At 41.4% G+C, this 22,372-nt stretch overlaps 1 protein-coding gene across 2 annotated transcripts in view; it reads left to right on the forward strand.

Moving 5' to 3' along the window:
• Positions 1–22,372, forward strand: part of kif5ab (kinesin family member 5A, b) — a 76,847-nt gene that overhangs the window by 26,564 nt on the left and 27,911 nt on the right. For both annotated transcript variants that reach the window (XM_030420315.1, XM_030420316.1), the window contains exons 7-17: positions 317–404; positions 632–756; positions 2,272–2,376; positions 4,187–4,335; positions 5,742–5,890; positions 10,650–10,858; positions 12,471–12,539; positions 13,696–13,902; positions 18,715–18,861; positions 21,026–21,214; positions 21,713–21,830. In XM_030420315.1, the coding sequence (XP_030276175.1) occupies positions 317–404; positions 632–756; positions 2,272–2,376; positions 4,187–4,335; positions 5,742–5,890; positions 10,650–10,858; positions 12,471–12,539; positions 13,696–13,902; positions 18,715–18,861; positions 21,026–21,214; positions 21,713–21,830 (1,555 nt within the window). The remainder of the gene's footprint in view (positions 1–316; positions 405–631; positions 757–2,271; positions 2,377–4,186; positions 4,336–5,741; positions 5,891–10,649; positions 10,859–12,470; positions 12,540–13,695; positions 13,903–18,714; positions 18,862–21,025; positions 21,215–21,712; positions 21,831–22,372) is intronic.

A 22,372-nucleotide genomic window follows, 5' to 3' on the forward strand; every position in this document is an offset into this window, starting at 1 on the left:
TCTTATATCTGTCTTCAAGGCTACAGCCAGCAAGCGATTGGCTTAGCATAGCACCAGTATTGGGGGGAAACAGCCTGGCTTCCAGTATCTCTCTTCCAGCACCTCTGAAAGTCCTGATTAACATGATATATCTCCTTTGTTTCACCCATACAACATTTTCGTCATCTTTGTATGAAAAATGTCTTTGTGCAGAAGGGATGTGCATATGGAAGTGTTCATTTGCAACAAACAGTTTATTGGTGAATGTTTGCATAGATGTTTGTTTGTTTTCTTCACCGCACAAATGAATGTTTGCACGTGTCTGTTTTTGACTCAGGGCTGCACGGAGCGATTTGTCACAAGCCCCGAGGAAGTGATGGATGTGATAGATGAAGGGAAGGCCAACCGTCACGTTGCTGTCACCAGTGAGTCACACACTGTTGATCCTCATGATGTTCCCACACTCACACTGTCAGACACTTGTCAGACACAATGTCAGATTTTTTTGTCACAGTTCGAATATAACAATATTAAGGTGAGAGGAGGCCAAGGTGAGAAATGCACATCTGGAACATCTGGTTTTAACGAATACATCTATGAGATAATGAGGTTTCATGTAAGGAATCTCTCCTCTCCTCACTTTGTTCTTTAGACATGAATGAGCACAGTTCCCGCAGCCACAGCATCTTCCTGATAAGCATCAAACAGGAAAACGTGGAGACAGAGCAGAAGCTGAGTGGGAAGCTGTACCTGGTCGACCTCGCTGGGAGTGAGAAGGTAGGATGAATGGAGTGTTTTCCTCTAAAAACAAAAGAACGCATAAACTCTGGGACCTCTTCTCAGTTTGACATCAAAGAAACAGATAAACAACATATAATAGCTTCACCCTCAAAGCATTTTAAAACTCCTACTTTACAGCTCTGCGCTGCCTTTTTTAAAATTCTACATTATTATAAAGAATCCGCCTTAGAGACTGAGGACCGATTCTTATTTCGAGGGCTCAGTTTAGTCTGTTGTTGATGCAATATCAGGATTAGTGTTTGCTCATTTTGAGAAATCCAATTGTTTCCACTGACGGAGACAAAATACAGTTTTCCAAGAAATAATAAACTCTCGAAAATTCTTTGAAAGGGGTTTAAGCCAAGACAGGGGTGAAACTGAGGCGAGCAACAAACAATGTATTGCTCCCTTATTGCTCAAAGCCTTTCAGGTGAAATTTGAGTCAGCTCACCTCATCACACCCTCCATGAGACAATTTGTCTCCAGGACATAGGTCATACTCTGGAGAGCAGACAGAAAATACATTAGAGACGGAGCTGAGCAGGACCCATGGCCCCCGGGTGAAGTATATTGTTGATAGTATTGATGCAAAATATAGAATAGTATGTGCTTAGAGTAGTAGATGGCCATAAAGTCTGGATACATGCTGACGGTCGAGGTTTGTAGCTATTAAGTGCTGATACTGCGATTGTTTTGGTCATCCCCAGGGCTGAAGAAGGAAACGGTTCTGCCCCAACAACTTCTTCAGCGCTGCTACGAATAATTGTTGAACAGGAAGCTGGTGCGCGCTCCACAGAAGGCTTTGATAGGAGAACTAACTCTGCTCTGTAATTAAGCTCTGCATTATCTGGCCGTATATAATTGTGTCCCGTGACGATTGTTATGACTCGATGTGGTGTGCTTTTAAAGTGAAATGTGCTGCATGAACCGTCTCAGCAGCTGGTCGACACACAGCGTTTCTTATCATGTTTTACACTTTAATTGCTTCAATTTTACAGGACGGGAAATTTCTGAAGTTTTTCTGAAAAGAAGATTTGATTTTTCATAATTGAAATAAAAACAGGGAGAGAGAGGTTTTTGAGCTAACTTGGTTGTGTTGCGTTTAAAGGCAGTTGTTGATTTCCAGAGGATCTTACCGCTCCACTTAACCCAAATAATGATGATTAAATATTTGTTTATTTACTAATTAAAAGTTGTGTTCACCAGATATGATGAATTGTGTGCCCCCCTGTAAACGAGCCTAACATTTTTGCATCTATCTGCTGTGGACTGATTAAAATGCTTTCATTGTTAAGTTAGTAATTCATTACAATTGATTAATTGTAAGTGTGCTAATTGGATACTGCCTGCATTTTCCGTATAATGAGTACCAAATTACACAGCAATTCCCAGGAACCTCCCTTTGACGTTCCAGTTACAAAAGATGAAGCATAACAGCAAAATAAACACTTTTAATGCTGATGATGTACAGTATGAACTGATTCCTCCGATGTGTGTGTGTATCTGTGTCAGGTCAGTAAGACAGGTGCAGAGGGAGCAGTGCTGGATGAGGCCAAGAACATCAACAAGTCTCTGTCGGCCCTGGGGAACGTCATCTCAGCGCTGGCCGAGGGAACGGTACAGTGGAAGAAAAATTATCTGCAGTCTCTCTTATCGCTCGGGCCTCTCGCGTACCCTAACTGCATAATGCTTTTCCCCTTGTTTGTTTTAAACTGGCACCGCACACTCGGCTGCCAAAGCAATATGCTTTGCGAGATTGAGTCGAGGCTGCAGTGAATTAATTGAGCGTATTAGATTAGAGCAGCCTCAACGTCTTGGGTTTGTTTTGCACCAAATGACATCAACAATCACTCGAAGCCAAATCACAGAGTTCAACGATTCAGTCCAGTCTCTCTATAAATCGAACTCTACCTTACAGCAACATTATGTAACTTTTTACCTCCAAATAACAGCTTAAGAATAATTTTTGATGGTACAGTGTCTTGTCATAGGGTGAATGGTGTCTCAGCTACTCTGCCATACCATCACTTCACAACATTCCATACATGCGTTTCATCACACAACATTGTTATGACGTAATGTGTTGTGATTGTAGTTATCACCTCCAATAGTAGTGGTGCAATCAGAAAGCTGTGGGGGTTGCCAAATCGCCCAAAATGCCAATTTCTACATAATGATGCTTGACACGAAACAGCTAGCCGGACTCCTTCCACTGGTACCCCTTCTCTCCAGGAAGGGATGACCCCTGAAAGTTATTGTTACCCGCTCAGAAATGGTTTCCCACGTGATCCCCAGGAAAACATTCTATTAACCATGTTTTGTAGGAATTTTTTAGGAAAAAAAGAAAATATAAAGTGTTTGGGAGCTCTGCTATAGCTATTTGTTACCTTGCCTGTACACAGACAGGCCGATCTGCTTCCCATGTTTGCCAGTCCTTGTGCTAAGCTAAGCTAACAGGCTGCTGAAGTTCTGACATTGTAGAAAGTGAGATTTCCACGTCTTATTTGATTACAAAGCAGTTCTAAGTGCTGTATAAATACTATAATAGTATTAAAAAAATGTCAATCCACAAAGAAATGCACACAGCCTGTATTCAGAAACTGCCTCCAAACAAGCTGCCAGGACTTCTGTAAAGTTGTGATGTCACAACTATACAGCCAGCATGGCTGTGGTTGTAAAAACACAAACAGTGATGATTCGGAAACACAGTGTTCAGTATCGGCTCAGCAGACAGGCAGGGCGGCCAGACATCGGGGGAATAGAGGTGCTGCAGCAGTGGACAGTATGAGAAAAATACAATTAAGCTATTTTTTTCCCTCCTAATCACACATTAGATGATAGCGGATATTTTAGAAAGCAGAAATTTTAAAATCCTTGGCCCTAGAGATAAGATGACTGTAATCCGGTTTTTACTGCAGTGACATGCTAGCTTGTCTTCTGTCCCCCTCACCCATAATCCCCGATGCTGCTACAGCTGGTAACTAATTTCCATATAAGCAACAAGTAAATTTGCTCACTCAACAGTCCTTCCAGGCTTTATCATTGCAATTTAAGCACTCACCATCTCTTATTATCGTCTTTTTAACTCTCAGGGAACTCCTAATAAAGCAGTAAGCCTCACTGGCTGTAAATGCCTCACAAATCTCTCATAAATCTACCAGCATTCATTCTTTATTCATTCAGCAAGGACAGAGTATTGAAGACATTCCACCGGTTAAAAGGGTTATACTGTGAATGATGCAGCAAACAGAGAAACCTCTTGTGTCTTTGTTCTGTGCTGATGCTCACAGCACCCAATTTTTCATTTTTTAAAAGAAAGGCATGCGCTTGGTGGTTCAGCAATTCAGAAGAATGTCATCCACAATCTTTTAATCCTCTTCTATCTGTCTTTTTTTATATCTTTGTCTTCTTCTTCATCTCCTTGCAGAAATCCCACGTGCCGTACCGTGACAGCAAAATGACTCGCATCTTACAGGACTCTCTGGGCGGGAACTGTCGCACCACCATGTTCATCTGTTGCTCTCCCTCCAGCTACAATGATGCAGAGACCAAATCTACCTTGATGTTTGGCCAACGGTAACTTGCCGCCATGCTAAGTAGGCCTGGGCTGCCGCTCTGTCTCACGTAGCTGCTGCCGTTGGGATGTTTTTCTACTCAAATCTGCTAAACTTAGTGATGCTTTTCACACATTACTGCCTCTTGCTTTCATTTTTTTACGACCCCGCACCGTGCTTAGGAGGCAGCATCTTGTGTTGCGATTTGATTTCTGATCGTGATGGGATTCCTTAAAAAGCATTGCCTCTAATCTTTGATTTTTATTTTGGTGTGCTTGCCAGCCTTCCACTCCTATTGCTTTCTGTCAACTCAAGGGAACCGGCAGATGGAAATTAGCTCTCCCAAAAAGCCTCCGTATGCATCTCAAGCTTTTTTTCCCCCGACCAATGTGTTCCTCAAATAGAGACTGACATGAGAGTTGGCTGAAATAAATAATGTATGACCAAGCAAAGGGAGTGACAGAATCCACAGCAGACATTTGTATGTTACTGAGCAGAAAATGTGGTCGCTTATCTCCCTCTGTCAGCCACTTTAGCTGCTAAACAGCACTCTTAACCTCTCTCTTAAAATCAATATAACACCAACAGTACCATGACAGGATATTTAACTAATGTTATTTGGATATTCCGGTGTTATCAACATGTCAAGTGACTCAATGGGTTCAGAAAAAGGTCCACAAATGTAGGAGTTTGAGGGGGAGCTGTGGCATTTTCAGCAGAAATATAGATTATATGGCTGGCTGGTTTGGGTACATAGTGCATAGATACAGCATATAAATTAGCCATTACCACTTTGCTCAACATTAACTTTATTGCCACCTGATGTTCGATTATCAGCACTATCCAAATAAGATGCTATCTAAATTCTCATGTGATGACACAACCTGAGACAGCTCTGTTTATATCTGGCGATATCAGGGGATGTATGAATAGTGTTTCTCGCTGGAGTGTGAAATTAAGTGATAGCCGCTGATGTGAAATTCACAGCCGGAGCTGAGCGCTGCTGTAGCATCATGAATGTTTCAACTCGGGCGACGCCGCCTATTTGCGTCATAATTGAGCAATAATTTATAGCCGCGTACAGCACTCCATCTTCTTATGAACTGTATGACTGCTATTTTCTGATGTGAAAATCTTTAAAGGAGGCTAAGGCGCTTTCACATTTTCACTCTCGCCTCCATATACCTCTTCCTCGCTACATGCACCATCAAACACAGTTGGCAGAAACCCAATTTGCATACCAATTAATGAGATGCGAGCCCATTTTCATTGAGCAGCCAGGGCTGAAATACCCTTGTTGACACTTCCTCCAGTCTCTGCTGTTCTCTCACACTTCTCTGTATGCTTTCCTCTCGCCCTATCACTGTCTCCCTCCCTTCCTCTCTCTCCTGCTCTGTCTCTGCTTCTCCCTGCATCCCCTCCAATTAGAGCCAAGACCATTAGAAATACTGTAACTGTGAACCTGGAGCTCACAGCAGAGCAGTGGAAGAAGAAGTACGAGAAGGAAAAGGAGAAGAACAGGTCAATGAAGGAGACGGTACAAAGACTGGAGGCTGAGCTGAACCGCTGGAGGAACGGTAATACTCACAAAAACACAGAATATCTTCTTCCAAGGAAGAACTGTGAAAATCACCCCTCAGGCATTTTGATAATATCATACATTTTTGTATTTAATGTCAGAATAATAATAGCTTTGTATTTTTAGTTTTCCCACTACTTTGGTCTGGACTGAAAAATCTCAGCCTCCATGACATTTTGTACAGACTGACTTCTGGCTTTTAATCCAACAGTCCAGATGACATTTAAGATTTTGAGTGAGTTGTCTTGACACCTATTGGGTGGGTTGCCATCATTGCCATTCGGTGCAGACATCCTATCCCCTCTCAGGATATGTATGTAATACCTGAATTCATCTGGCAAGGCCAGGTGAGCTTTTCAATACGGTGCTGCAGGAATGAGTCCTGAAACCTGGAAATTCGTCTAAGAGCTTTCCACATATATGTCAATAAATCTCGAAGCTTGTCTTAGAAAAGATGGCTGCCAAGAAGTGGCTAAATTAGACTAAAGAGGTTGTCGGGGTCATTATGGTGAGTACAGAAATTAATTTACTAGACTTATGAATGTATGAGGGCGCTGATCAGCCTTGCTACCAATTTTGCCCGGTGGCCACCAACAGTATTGTGTTAAAAAAAAGCCAATAGCATAGGCACCAAGTGAGCAACTCTTATTGGGCTGAATGGCCACCATCTTTAGGTTCACTATCTAGTTGTATTCTAAATCTATGACAACTCTACTTTTATGTCTTCTTTGTGTTACTTGTAGATTTATCAAATTCTAGTAAAGTGTGTGTATATTATAGTGCGGTAGGCAGCTTAGCGGTGACGTTAGCACAATCTGATGTCGCTGTGTTGGTGTTGTTCCTGTAACATCATTGCAGCTGACCAATCATGTTCTTGTAATTTCACAGCTTTGTGACTCGGGGGGGATAAAGACCAGCAACATACGGGGGAGGGGCAGTTATCCTTCGTTCCACATGTTAAATGTTGTCAAATACTATATTTTCCTACATTTAAGCAAGTTTATTTTCTACCTAACAAAACAGCAATAGAAAATGAAATGAAATTTTAAATAATAAGTAATGTGATCGTGGTGTAGTTTGTTAACCCTGGCTTTTTACGTCTGGTGGTTGCATTTACGCTTCAAAAATCATAAAAATGGTGCTCGATGAAGATTATCTTGCTGATGAAACGTGTTAACTTTTGTTTGCCACACATTATTTTCTGCAATAATCCAAATTCCAGTTGAAAAACCCTGTAGATGCCAGGCTTATGTTAATTTCCAGCCTGGACTACAAAAATCAATGATCCCTGAAGCACTCTGTTTGACTAATATGTCAAAATATGATTTTGCAAATTATTCCCATCATCCTCAGCTTTCATATGTGCTTACTCTTAATTAGACATAAACTAAGATGGGGGGAAAGCATTTGTACCAGCTAAGCATCGGCCTGTTGGTTGAACATGTTAGCATGCTGTGTTCAAAACACAGCAGTGTCTAAGGACAGCCTCATAGAGCTGCTAACACAGCTGCAGGCTCTGTCTTGTAAAATGACTGTAATAAATGACACAAATGAACGATATTTCATCCAGATAATGATCGTAAACCAGGACTGTTTTTCAAATTAAGTCCGTATTTCTTCCTACTCTCCGGTGAAAAAATAAGAAGCATGGTGTTTGCAGGCAGTAGTTTGAGCTGCTGAGTGCTGAGAGTCCAGAGAACACAGCCTTGACATGGTCCCCTATAGAAAAATCCTTCTCCCAGCGCCAGTCTGTTTTCATGCATGGGGGAGTATCTACTTAGACAAATGAAAATTTAACATCCTGCTACCCTGCAGACATTACTTTTCAGTCCACGTAAGTGCAGATTTAACCTCGTTTGATTTTATCTGAATACATGCCAGTGGTGAAGTGAGAGGAAAGCAGCCAAACAGACTGGCTGGACTTGGGCCCAAAACACTTAAAAATCCCTTTTTGGCTGTTTTTTATTCAGACTTTTACACTATGTATAATTTGATTCCCTTCCCCTCTTGCTTAAGGCGAGAAGTACTGGAGGCTTTATGTTTTATGAATCCTTATGTTTTAGTCATCCTCGCAGCGACAACAGCTAATGCACATCTACGAAAAAGTCATAACTTACACTCTCCCATGTCGGCACACGCGCGCTCACCTGTGTCAGTACGTGTGATGACACGAGCACGGACACGCGCGTCCTCTCCCGTTGGACTGTAGGTCAAATCAAATGTCAGGGCTCTCAATGGTCGTGATTGGCTGACATTCAAACCGTGTAATGAATCCTGTCCGATGTTTTTCTTGAAGAGCATTCCCTCGGTGCTTGACCTGAATTTTGAAAACGCTCCGTGTCGTTATTGAACACCTATCAGTGAAAATTACTTCTTTTATTGCTTCATCCTCTTCTGCCACTCTCATTCCCTTTCACACACAAACAAACAAACACACACACACACACACACACACACACACACACACACACACACACGTAGACAATATCTCCCTCCACTCTCTTCCTCCGTGTCTCTCTCACAATTTAGTGCTTTTAATTTCCTAATGGATCATTTTGACAACATAGTTGCCCCTCATTCTCCCTCCTCACTGCTCCCTATATTGTTGCTCACCTCAGGCCAGGAACTCCCTGGGACGAATGCTGTTGACCTCCATCTTGTAACACATTAACCGACTCTTTAGTCAAGGATGGCCAAAAGACAGGAGAAGCTGTCCCCTACAATACATTTCTCTCATCTCCTCAGGAGGGGGGTCTCCGATACCGTGCCTTCACGTGTTTTCAGGTTTTTGTTGCGTTTGACCAGGCAGCTGTTCACCTTCAACTGGACAAGATTACCTAATCAGTGAAAGGTGTCAGTTAGGTGTATTGTCTCAACTATTGATTACTTTGAGCTTGTTTTAAATGGACAAAGCACTCAATTGATCCCAATTGATCCCTTCCTCTCCTGCTACATTATGTCAATCAAATCAATCACAAGAAACAGTGTAAGAAGGCTACCCAAACGGTGCAGCTATAGAAAGCAAAGAAGGAACATAGGGGAAGCTCTCAAGTGTGAGGAAAAGTGAAGGGATTTAAACAAATACACACAAATACACGCAGTTAATGCCACGAAGAACACGGAATTGGACTGGCAGCTGTTTCAGGCTCAGCCCTCTTCCTCAGGAAGCATCAAGAGGTATCTGCTGACACAAGTGACATGATATTTATATTAATTATAACGTAGAAAACTGTAAACACAGCACTAAGGAGTGTCAAATTATGTGCCTATACAAATACTTTGGGAACAGCATACAATCTGAAGGAAATGCAATGCTGACTGCATCATGTTTTCTCTGTCAAACATAGTGAGGAAAAGGCTCTAAAATGTTGATCCTTAAAGTTTCGTTTCATTTTCATTTCTTTCTTGCAATGCAATATCCATTGTCGTGACTATGGCAGTGTTCATCATTTTTATGGCTGTATTCAGACACTTACAGCACTTTGTTAAAGTTAGGGAAAGATTGTGGTCTGGTTTAATAGAGAAAAAGTTTACAGTGACTTAAGTAAAGACATTTATTAATTTATAACTGAAGGCACAATCTTTCCTTCACCTTGAGCAGAGACACAACTATATGATGACATAAAACATATCCTCACAATAGGACAAAAAAGACAGCTGGATCTCTTCTGTGGTTCATATAATGAAATTGACAATCTCAGTTCATCCTTAGAATGAAAAAAAGAGAAAAATCCACATTACAGTTGTAAAGCATATTTAAATTGTTGTATAGTTCGACTCTTCGCCTGAGAATATTATTTTGCTTCTTTGTAAAGGTTTACCCCAAAATGATATTTAACGGTCTACATTTTAAATTAAATGGATGTATCGGTCCACTGACTTGCAAGTCATGACAATAAATGCACCTGCTCTTCATCTCCCTCATTACAGAATCTACATAATGGTCATTTTTCAATGTGAAACATACCAGTGTTACCAGTGATTTTGCTGAATATCTTTCATTGGAAGATTTTTGAACAGGGCTCAATCGATGTTTGATGGAGCCTAAACCGAAACACGGACGGAACTCGTGATGTGAACCCCAATCTCTGTTTGTATCCCATTAGGCAAAAGATTTACTGATGTATAAATGTTCTTCTAGGGAACAGGGTTGGCGTGTAAATGCTCGTCGTTGTTTATGTCAAAAATATGTCACAAATAATTATGTGAGAGGACCGCACTCTTCACTGGTAGCGTAAACATCCTGCTGTTATTGTGTGTAAAGATTTGTGCCTTGAAGTATTTATCTGATGCTTTTGTCCATAAACTGACTGATGCTGCCTGAGGAAGAGCATCAGACCGGAAAAACATTTCAGTCCAGAGCGGCAAACAGTGCAGAGCCCTTTTCTGTGCTCTTTGTGGCAATAAGCGCCTGTACTCGCCTTGTGCACATTTGCATACTGAATCACACTTTTCCGCATTCAGCTGCATTTGCCTTTGTTAAATAATGGAGGAGTTTGAGCCTAAGATAGACACAAGACAACTGAAATGTTTGTTACAGAGGTCTGGTCATTTATACTGCTGCTGGCTCCATTGCGTCAGGAAACGTATTTATAGCACAGAAATATCACAAAACTGAGATTTAAATGCAACGAAAGGATATACGCTCAAGATTAACCCTCTGATCCCTTTTTTTTTACATATTAATCCACAGGAGAGGATTTGCAAGAGATAAGCCCAACTCCAAAAATATTCAATCTTTTCCCCACCATCTTTAGGTGAGGATGTTGTGTTGGAGCGTCTGAGCCCAGAATCAGAGGACGTCGTCCCCCTGCAGCCTCACGAGTCCGAGGAGCCGCTTCTCGACATCTGCAGCCCCTGCAGCCCCTGCTCACTCGCCTCCTCCATTGTGGTTCACATCTCGGAGGAGGAGCGGCAGAAGTATGAGGAGGAGATCCGCAAACTCTACAAGCAGCTGGACGATAAGGTGATGAACCGAAGGACCATTTGTGTGCATGAATTAAGAGCTGCGTTCACACGATGGCTGGGATTTTTGGGATAATTTACACACGTTGATACAAAGAGCATATCATACATGTATAATTCATGCTAATAAATTCAAAATCACACACATACTAGTGACTAATCTAGAGACAATTAGGAGTAAATGTCATTGGAGAAATAGTAAAGTACTACATCGAAAAGCATTAAAGCTGTAATTTATCAAACAAGTCATGTATGTCAGTGTACACTGTGTGCCACAAGGCTGTAATGTGAAATATTCTTGCTTTTATCAACAAATATTCCACAAGATATGCAGAGCCAGCTGTGCATTAATGCAGCGGCACAGTTGTATTCCCTCTACAATACACGAGGAAACATAAAATGTATAATTCTTATGACATTTTTTTACACATGCAGACATTTTCAACATGGAAATCCATATTAGATTTATATGCCTCTGCGCATAAGAGGGCTGATGGGTGATTCAAGAAGCTTTATATATCCCGAGGGGAGGCTGGAAGGAACACTGGGAGCAGGGCTGGGCTACCGAGGATGATGCAGTACAGGTGTGCAGGGAAAGCAGACAGGGGTGGAAGCACAGGAGGGAAACAGCTCACTGGAAACAAGGCAGAGACACCATGAAAAACACAGATGAAATATAGAAACGACAGGCCCATGACACTTGCATCATGTGGGAGCTCCCCTTACGCGGTACGCCAGCTGTAGAACAAATCACACTTACGACAACAGTCACCTCCAGGTAGACAACTGGCGGTTGATTTGCACTGCAGAGATATATGAAATCAGCAAACTTGTAACTTTCAAAGATATACAGCAAAGGAGGCAAACGGCAGTATGTCTAACTAACTGCTGATTTTGGATGAACTCAAGCTGAGATGCACGCAAAAGACACTTGTAGGTTTCAGTCTGTAACAGGCGTGATGCAGGGTGTGTTTCATTTTTACACGTTAGGGGTTCCCATACAACAAATGCAAAAATGTGCAAACAGTCTGTGTTTTACGACAACTGAGGTACATGTTAGTAATATCCTTTATGCAGTCGTGTTTCACAATAGTGGTTAACCTCGGCCCATCCTTGCTTGTCAATGGCCGAGCCTTTTCGAGGATGCCCCTTTCATACCCAATCATAATACGTAAACAAAATACATAAATAATATCATAAATCAACTGTTACCAATTAACCTGTCCCAACTTGTTTGAAACATGTAGCTCCCAAAGAATTCAGAATAGGCATATATTTACAAGAATCTCAACGTTTATGAGGTAAAACATTTCATATATCATATATTATATTTTTGATTCGTTAAGTTTTTTTTCACAGCTTTCTTTCTTTTTTGTTAGTTTTGGGTTAAAGGAAGTTTATTTTATCATATCCATATTAATATACTGTGATTTTGTATTGACTAGTATTAAAACTACTGCAGATCTCTCGAGTGCAAGCTTGAAAACAATTGCTGTGATTGAAGATGGAACCGAAAGCAAACAAGTCGACAGTGTCTGTTCTTTACCAGTGTGTGTAATACATAAAGCCGTCAATGAACTGTTTCTATTCCATGTGTCTGTTTGTTGCTGAAGGATGATGAGATCAACCACCAGAGCCAGATGGTTGAGAAGCTGAAGGAGCAGATGCTCAACCAGGAGGAGGTAAAAGACCTCGGGTTTACATCCTTTCATCAGTTTGGTTAAACTGCCCACAGTAGGCAGCAGCACCTGTAAATGTGGAAATCAAAGACGCACACTTTGAATAGAGCTCAGCCGTGAGAGGTTTATTATCCTGCTCTTGAGATGAACGAGAAAAAGAAAAGAAAAAAAAAAACCTCTTGACGTGCCAGGGAGCTCGTGGAAAACATAAAGCATCATCGATTAGGAGTGTATTTGTGTGTTAACAGTGGTCTAAATAGAAACAGGTTTCAGTGGCAGCTCAGATTCAAATGTTTGGAGCGGAAGATCAATACAAAAATTGATGAGGGGTTGAAACATGTAGGCTATCATTGTAACATAGCTCATAAACAAGCAAATGCTCTGTAATGATCTGATATGTGATTTGATATGCTGTGAATGAGCATGACTCCACCATCTTATTGAGTTTAGAGACTGTTTAGCTGGAAGAAAATGGTTTACAGCCCTTTTCTCACACAAACTACAGTAAACAGGCCTGTCTGCCTCTACAGTATATGTTACTAGTGGGAGCGAACAGCAATTAAAAGACTCCATTAAAAGGTAATTAAGAAGAGTATTTACAGCATGTATTCATAACAGCAGCTAAACCAGTGGGCTGAGCAGCCTGAACCGAGCTCTAGCATGTAGTGCACCGCCAAGTGAAAGACTCTACATTTGCAGAATTAGTTCATTCATATCCCCAAATGGGCCTGCTGTGGGTTGAGCTGACACGGTGCTAACTACCCAACCTTAGCTTGTGTACAGTGACACTGTTTTACAGCGATTTGACCAAACAGAATTTGTATGCTGGAGTGCAAACATGCAGGCACCCTGCGTAGAGCAACATCTACATTTAATGGCACCCATTCAGTCAGATGACCCGCAGTGGGATGCTGCAGTGCCATTGCGGCAAGATAATGTCGACTCTCACGGTGTGAAGTGATAAGACGCATATTTGAAATGTGTTTCATCTGCTGATTTACTCCTGTATCTTCGCTGGCAAGAGAAACCACACAGTCATGTTTTATTAAAAAAAACATCACAGCAGCTTCGCCTTGTGAATTACAAAGAGGCTGCTGCTTGTTGTACACAGCTCTCCTTTACAGCTGACGTTCAGCTGTGAAATCTCTGTGTCCCTCAGCTTCTGGCATCGTCCAGGGGTGACAGCGAGAAGGTGCAGTCGGAGCTTGGCAGGCTGCAGACAGAGAATGATTCCGCTAAAGCCGAGGTGAAAGAAGTTCTCCAGGCCCTGGAGGAGCTGGCAGTCAACTATGACCAGAAGAGCCTGGAGGTGGAGGAGAAGAGCGTGCAAAAGAAACTGCTAGCTGAAGAGCTTGCAAAAAAAATGGTGGGTTCTGCTTCCTGGAGGCTCAGTTTTATGCCATAAAGGTGAATATACAGCACATTGCAACAACAAAGGGGCGAACAGGGAAAAAAAGAGAGAGTGAAGAAGATAAACGATGAGGGTGAGATGATGTGTTTATGATTGTCCTAGGATTAGCAAAAACTGAGAAGACGTGGACATATACTGTGCTGTGGTATAGAATGGTATAGGAGTATTTACGTAAGTATGAAATTATCTTTCCATCTTTCCATTTAAGTCCCTGTCTTTCAAGAATATGTAGAAGCACTTGTTCAAAATGCAATTAGAGAGATAATGAGTAGAATTAGAAGAGCTGCGGGGGAAAAAGAGATAAGAGAGAAAGATTTGATAAAATGTGCAGTCACGAACAGATCCACGTCAGGAAGAGCATTACGAATGTATTTATAAAAAAAGAGTGAGAAGTCGGAAGGCGATAAAAACAAACCCTATTTGATTTTTCATTCTAGGCGGTTTTCAATAAAACATCACTCAAGTTTTATTCAAATCACAGCCAGCTCTGGCTTTTCTTTAGTTTGACCTTTGAATTCACTCGCGGCTGGTTGTTTTTTGCACTGTGACCACAAATAAATGCTAATACATATTAAAAACTGCAGCTACCAGGAGGACAAGTCTGACTTCTCTTGATTAAGGTCAGTCTTCAAAGTAATTTCATGAATTCACTTCAGAGGGTGCTCAGGGCAGAGCTTGTTTGAGGTTGTTGTTGAGGGCAGCCATCAGCATTTTCAATGGTTGAATTCTAATGAATTAAATCTGGCAAAGTTTATCTGCAAAGCCTGGGAAATCTGATTATAACTGTTGCTCTGCTTTTATTCAAAGGTGACTGTGTGACTGTGTACCACTTGTAATGAGTATTGACATATTCATGTTTGAGGAGGCTTTGAAAAGTCTAAAAAGCTCAAATTTCAAATGGTGCTGGTCTGAAAATGTTTTATTGAGTCATGACAACTTAAATGTCCCCCCCAGCCAATTTCTTACTTGCGGTTGAAATGTTGGAATCCTGCATGAACACAGACACACAGAGGCAGACGGGTCCAAAATCCAATATGCAACCAAACGAAAAGCCAAGCAAACAAAAGCTGGCAGCAAAGAGGCAAACCATAAGCCGTGGGGAGCAAATTAGAAACACAGGGAACAGGCACAGGAACGCAGGATGAAAACAGACGAACTGACAATGAGCGAGGGAAAAAGACAGACTTAAATACACAAGGGCTAATGAACAAATGAAACACAGGTGTAAACGGAAAAGACAAAACCAGGAAGTGGAGAGCAGCGCATGGCACATGAGGACGTAATCTACTAAATTAAACAGGAAATTAATGAACAAAATACCCAAAACAATGACACGTAGTATTTTATGAAGTTTTGGTTATTTCACATTACGGACTTCTGTTTTTACTGTTATTTTCTTTGGTCTAAAGTGGAAAAAGTAATGTCATGCCCCAACAAGCACCAATCAGATTTTAGCAACATATTAATGAGAATCTGGTGACATTTGGATTGTTGTTCATTCACTGTAAAGCTAGTTCCGCATAGCCAGATCTATGTCCACACTTCCTTTTAGCTTTGGAGAAAGGTCTGACAGATCTCATTCTCATTCTGGTACAGGGGAAAACAATTGCTCTGGCTGCTTTTGTGCACATGTTTTGGTGTAACATTTGCATATGGTGGGGCGAGCCCTGACGTTGAAATGGCTAAATCCCCACAAAAGATCCAAGCAGGCCTTCTTGATTGTACGACTGAAATCTTTGACAAAACGTCCCATTTTTTGCCCTGTTGCTTGCGCGGTGGTTGTTGTTCTTGTTGTTTCCCACTGAGCTAAAACAATTTACAAGAGATGTCAATTCAAGGCTTTTGACGATGTTGAAAAGACGTCCAGAGGGGAGCGTCTTTTCAACGCTCACTACTGAGGTCTCAGTGGTATTTTTTACAGGGTTCAAAATATGAGCTGAAGTTGAAAAGATGTCTAAAATTTCATTGTGAAAACTTTACTTTGGACCCTGAAAGGACGTCTAAAAAAGACGACTGGCTCTCGACTGGACGTCTTTTCAACGATGTGTTTTTGCTTAGTGAAGACTTTGAGCGCTTTGGAAAGGAAAGGGGGGATGCTGACTGCCATAATTCTCCAATGGCGGGCTCGTATCCAAAACCTACTTCCTGAGAGTCAGACTACAGTCGATCAAACCGCACCGACACAGTCTGGGTGAAGCAGACTGACTGCACTTTTGAGTGGCTGTTCATTAATTAAAACTCTTGATAGATGATCCAAAGATGTATTCTAAATTTGGATTGTTGCTTAATTAGTCTTGAATATTTAATGTTATTGCAGCGTATCAGAGGCTTTGAAATGTGGGATGAGATTGTCAGTGAAGCAAACAGTGAAACTCTTCTTACAATTCAATTAAAACTTTACTTCAGACTCACAGTAGTAATGAAATGAAAACATACAAGAGGAAACCACAGCAGTTCATCACTCAGTCTAAGAAACGGATTGTATGTGACTGAATCTTTGTGCGCAGGAAAGTCCTTTTGGAAAAGTCAAATAGAGATAAAAGTATAAAAATAGGCCGTTGGCAGCTCTGGTCAGTCTTTAATTTAACGTTACTGTCGGTGGCTATTTGGACAAAGTGGACCATTACTCACCTTCTTAAAACATCCTCAATATTTCATGCACCGTTTTACAATCTGCCTCGGTGTCCTCCCCTCCCTCTTTATCTTTTCCCACAAGCTGGTGCAGAAATTGATGAAAGGGTTTGACAATGTAACTTCTCGCCGCACAGTTTAGTCCACTCAAGTCAGCCGAGACCTCGATCATCTCACTTAGCTCGCCTTTCTCTGCGGCTTTCTTCAGCCTGTCGTGCCCTGACCTCTCACCCGACACGTTATCTTCTCAGGGGCGCCGCCTGGCAGTCTGACAGGATGTGAACCTGAATACAATAAAACCATACAGGGATGTTAAAATAAAACATCCCATTATTCCAGTGTCTCAGGGTCTTCTTCGGCTTCACCCCTTCCCGACTCTTTGTTACCAATTCCCCGCTCGCTGCTTTCCAGCTGTTATGCTAATGTTCAGCGTTGCGGCTTTTTTGAATTTTTTCCATATCTACAGTAAAAAACGGGGCAGCGTTGACCTAGAAAAATGGTGCAATGGAGCGCATTCATCACTGTCTTCACCCCGCGGTCTCCTCAGCTGTCTTCATCTCTGCTTTCAGTGGAAACCTCTGTCTTCTTCAGCAGGAGGCCAGGCCGTCGCTCATCACTGTCACTGTCACGTTCAGCTGCTCCTTTAAACACCCTCTTTTCATCCGCCCATCCACTTAAACCGCTTTCTTTTTGTTAATCTTTATGATTAACTCTATTCATCATTCATATCCATCCATCAATTATCTTTATAAATCTTTCTCTTTCAAAACTTTCAACAAAAAAAAATGTCATTAACCTCTGTTCTCTTCTCCTTTTACGTTTTCATAAATGAATCGATTTCGGTTAATTATTTACAACCGTTCTTGCTAAGTGAATGTTTTGACGTGGGAAGTGACCTGGAAAATGGTCACGTAGCTACAAGGTAATGAAGGAGATGAAGATGGAGAGGTTGATAAAGGAGAGAACGCTGCTGTATTTAAAGAAGGTGGTTAATGGTGCATCAGTTGACTGATGATCCATCGGGGGCAGTAACTAAAACACGGCATTAAAAAGAACCCCATTAAATTATTTATGTGACTATAGGCGACCGACTTCGATTGCACGTTTAATGTGTGTAACACCTCGATGGAAGAAGACTCACTCAAAAGATTGTTTGTAAGATTAATACTTTTTTGGTCGCTCATGGTCACACTGGTGTAAAACAAGAACAAGGCTGTGGCTACAATCGAGGACACCAACATCAGTTCTTGATAATGTATCTGGAAATTTGTTGTTGAAGGCTGACTTCTCCTTTTTGATTTACCTGTTTCTGTACAAAAAAATAAAAACAATAATGTACGAAATAAAAAAACAGGAATTTAGCATGTTCCCTTGAATTGTATCCTCACTCTGTTTAGTAATTATAATTCTCGATAAATAATATATATAACACCTTGCATTTGGTAATGAGAAGGTAAAGAAATGAACTTCTTTGATGGCTGGCTATAATCTCATCAGGGGGTTTCACTGGGGTAATTTGTTCTCTAAAATCCTGACTAAGGCCCTGACCGACATCAAGGTTTTTCAAGGTTTTATTCATGCGTTGCTCTCGTTAATCATGGAAGAATTGATGCACAGTTTTGTAAGATCAAAGATTTTTCTTTCCGAGGTAGACGGACTGCCCCGTCCGACTTTCTCTGTGTTTCATCAGACCTGTAGAGTATCGATCAAGGCCAAATTGTTTAATTGTGTTCCAGCCATCACGGCTGTGCTGCCTTCTGTACAAACTGGAGGAGGATAAAGGAAGGTCCATCATTCACTTTCCCAGATGCTTTCATCCAGCGCCAACGCCATCAACCCCTATCTCTGCAGTTTATTGATTTGTAATTTAGTGGTCATTATGTTTTGCTGTTTGGATTTCGTTGATGAGAATGAGGTCACGTGTTAAAATACATCTCACAGCTGCGTGTGTTCTCAGGTCAAAGGACTGAATTCCTCCCTCTTTCAATCCTCTGTTGTACAATCGCCTCTCCCGTGACTACTCCCCTTGTTCTTTCCCCTCCTCCTGGGATTTCTCTCGCCCTCATCTTTTGTTCCTCCTCCTTCGTCTTCGTCTGTGTTCACTCCCTTGTCTCCCCTTGTCCTCTCCTCCTGCAGGCTCACCTCATGGCTATGGAGGCGGAGCTGTCCCGTATCCAGGAAGTGAGCAGCCACCAGAGGAAACGCATCGCAGAGATTCTCAACGGGCTGATGAGGGACCTGAGTGAGTTTAGCACCATCGTCGGAAACAGAGACATCAGGCTGGTGAGTCGGACAGATAATTCAATTTTGGATATTGTGTCTTTGACAAAACTGATACAAAACACGTGATGTCGGTGATGAAATGTGAGACATTTTTCATATTTTCATAACTTCTCTACCTAAATATTTAAATCCCCACATTCCCCTTCAATCCAAATCACAACTATTTTGGCACAATTGATGCAATTTCCATAAAAATAATCACACTATCCCATCAAATTTACTTATGACTGAGTTACCACGTTGCAGATGCTTGAAATAATACTAGGTTACTGCTGACATCTCTACGAAATTCATTATTAAAGGCAAACTGTGCAGGATGTGTCAGCTGCTGTTTCTAACGCCATTTAAAGCGACTCCTCTCCTATGAGGGGTGACAGTAACAAAAATCAGGCGAGGCGATAAAAATGTGTGTTAATTGAAGAACAGAAAATGATTTACAAATTATCAAGTAATTTCATTGAAATGCTGTGGCTCATGTTCCATCATCTACTGTGTTTACTACTTTCATCAATTATCATTCACGTTACAAAAAATGTAATTTGCCACTTAAGGTAAATGTCCTCAAGGGAGAGAGTATCTAAACATAACTCACAAACATGGACGGGATGAAGATGCAGGTTTTGTGTGATTTCGACCTAAGTGCAGGCTTCATCTTGTGAGCAGTTTGCCTCTCTACTCTGCTCCAGTGTGTATTTGTCCTTTGCACTCTGTCAAACAGACGTGCTGCTCTTTATGGCAGACTGAGAGCGCAGGAGACGGATATAGACAGTGACGTATCCTGTTTGCTACATTTTGTTCTCGGCTGACACTCAGAAACAGCCCGAACACAGCAAAATACAAAGAAAATTATAAAAGATATAGGTAGAGCCTGACCTGTTGGGACCTGTCGGGTCAAGAATTTTTTTTTTTTATGGTTTTCAAGGTTCAGGCTGCATTCAGTCACATCAATGTACTGCAGCAGTTACTGCCTGGATGTCACTTCAGTTCTGTATGAATACGTGCAGAACCACAGATATAAAATACATGTATAGATTCTTTTGATCATATATCTAGAGCAATGCCTTTTCACGGTCATCTAGGCTGTAAATGTCTGTAATCAGGGTAAACAGACAAGCTGTAGCCCTGGTAACAACTAGGTGACAGGATAACACAAACTCACTGCTTCAGCTTACATTCACTGCGTCAGGCTCGAGTCGGGTTCGGACTTAAAAAACAAACGCTTGTTGTTGAGTTTGGGTCGAGCTCGAACACTACTCCCTCAAACAGAAACATGTCGCCCTCGACACACTCTGCTGCAGATACAGACACTGCCACACACTTCTAGTGGCTCGTAAGTGATGTTTGAGAGGTATGACTCTATAAATAGTTTTTATTTATTTTTTTAGGAAAAACCTCCATAGTATACCCCTATGTCACAATAACCTACGCTCAAGGCTGGGATTGTTGTGATCGAATGTAGAGCGAGAAGTCACCGAAAGTAATGGATAAAGGATTTAAGTGTATAAAAGCCACTCCAGCTTGAAATCCATTCAAAGGAACACATTTGAAACATGACAGGTGGTGCTGCTGACGGGACTGTCGAGCTCATCTGATGGGTGCACCGAGAAAGCTTCGCTAAAGCTTCATCACACTGTGAAATATAAAAACCGAAGACAGAGTGGAACATTTAAAATGTCGTCTGCATCATTTTATACAAGTTTCTGTCTAATTCAGCTCGACATATTTGGCATCTGTGGAAATTTAGGCATATTGATGACCATTTAAAGTAGATTTCCCAGCATACATTATTTAATATAGTCAGAATTATATGTTTCCCTTGACCACTAAGCTTTATGAATAGCATCTGCGGATGTTCGAGGAACATCTGCTGATATATCTTGCATGTAATATTTAGCTTAATTCTGATATGTAGACATATAGTTCATCCTCCTCAGTTCATTTCAGGGCATCTGAGTCACCGGGTCCGCTAAATGATGCCGTTAACTTAATAGATGTGCGTCCAAAATGGCAGAAAAGAGTTACCAGGATGGCTCCCTCCCTCTTTACCTTCCCAACGGTCTTTAAATCATCCCCGCTCAATCTCAACCAGACGTCTTCGCCGCTCTCTCTCTCTCTCTCTCTCTCTCTCTCTCTCACTCCTCCCCTCTGCCTCATTTATCTCCAGCCCATGGAGATCACTGGTGTGATCGAGGAGGAGTTCACAGTGGCTCGCCTCTACATCAGTAAAATAAAGTCAGAGGTGAAGTCCATGGTGAAACGCTGCCGCCACCTGGAAAGCCTCCAGATGGAGTGTCACCGCAAGATGGAGGAGACGGGCAGAGAGCTGTCCTCGTGTCACCTCCTTGTTTCACAGGTATGGAGGAAACATCTGGAAACATCTGGTGTGGGAATTTATTTTTTTTAGTACTTTGGTATTGATGTGGAAAAATCAGGACAACAGTTACTGAAACCTCCTTGTTCCAAAATACTATCACAACAAACAAATAAGTGACGTTTCGAGCAGATGCCTTCTCATCAGCGTAATTAACATCACAAATACTTATGCAGCTTTTGTCTGATGTTAATTTACTCTGATGAAGCCGTGTGCTTGAAACGTCAATCAGCTCTTGGTGGCAGTAACACATTTTTGGCATCAGTAGCTTTTAGCATTGTGTGCATTGTGTTGTGAGTTTTACCATCTTTGGTAGTTTTAATGAAATTCCCTCTGGAACTAAAACATTCAATATAGCCTGTAACAAATCAATTTCCACAGTGAGTGTAAAGTACATTTTGTTCTTGTTGTTGTCTCGGGTAGAGGTCTTTGCTCATCAGTATACTTTCTGCATCTGAGACGCTGTGTTCTGACTTTCAGCATGAGGCAAAGATCCGCTCTCTAACAGACTACATGCAGAACGTGGAGCTGAAGAAGAGACAGCTGGAGGACAGCTACGACTGTCTGAGCGAGGAGCTGGCCAAACTCCAAGCTCGAGGTAGACTAATGCACATTTATATCATGAACCTCACAAAGCAATTAAGACAGTTGCTTTCTCAAAATAGGACTCCAGTTAAACACAAAGAAGAAAAAACTTGTCAACAAATAAGACTTAACGTCTACGGCCTGTGTAGTGGTTCTGTTTCACTTTAGCATAGTGGTGCTCTGAGCTAAATGCTAATGAAAGTATTTTAAGCTGCTCTCAATGACGAACTAACGGCTTGTGTTTACCAGATACTCCGTCTTAGTTCTTTGTGCGTTACTATGCTAACATTTGCTAAGTGACGCTAAACAGAAAGTACATGAGAAATAACTGTTATGTCATGCTAACATGCTCACAATGACAATGCTAATATGCTGATTTTAAGCAGGTATGGTTAATGTTTTCTTCTTTTTGGTTTAGCATGCAAACATGCAAAATTGTACTAATTAGCACTAAACACAAGTTAGCCTACAGCTAGAGGACGGTGGCTGCGTCTTTAGTTTTGTAGTAATTGTTTTCGTAAACCAAACAACTGGATGAATTACATTTTTGAGGTG

Source organism: Sparus aurata, chromosome 6 (assembly GCF_900880675.1).
Source record: "Sparus aurata chromosome 6, fSpaAur1.1, whole genome shotgun sequence".
Classification (NCBI taxonomy): Eukaryota; Metazoa; Chordata; class Actinopteri; order Spariformes; family Sparidae; genus Sparus; species Sparus aurata.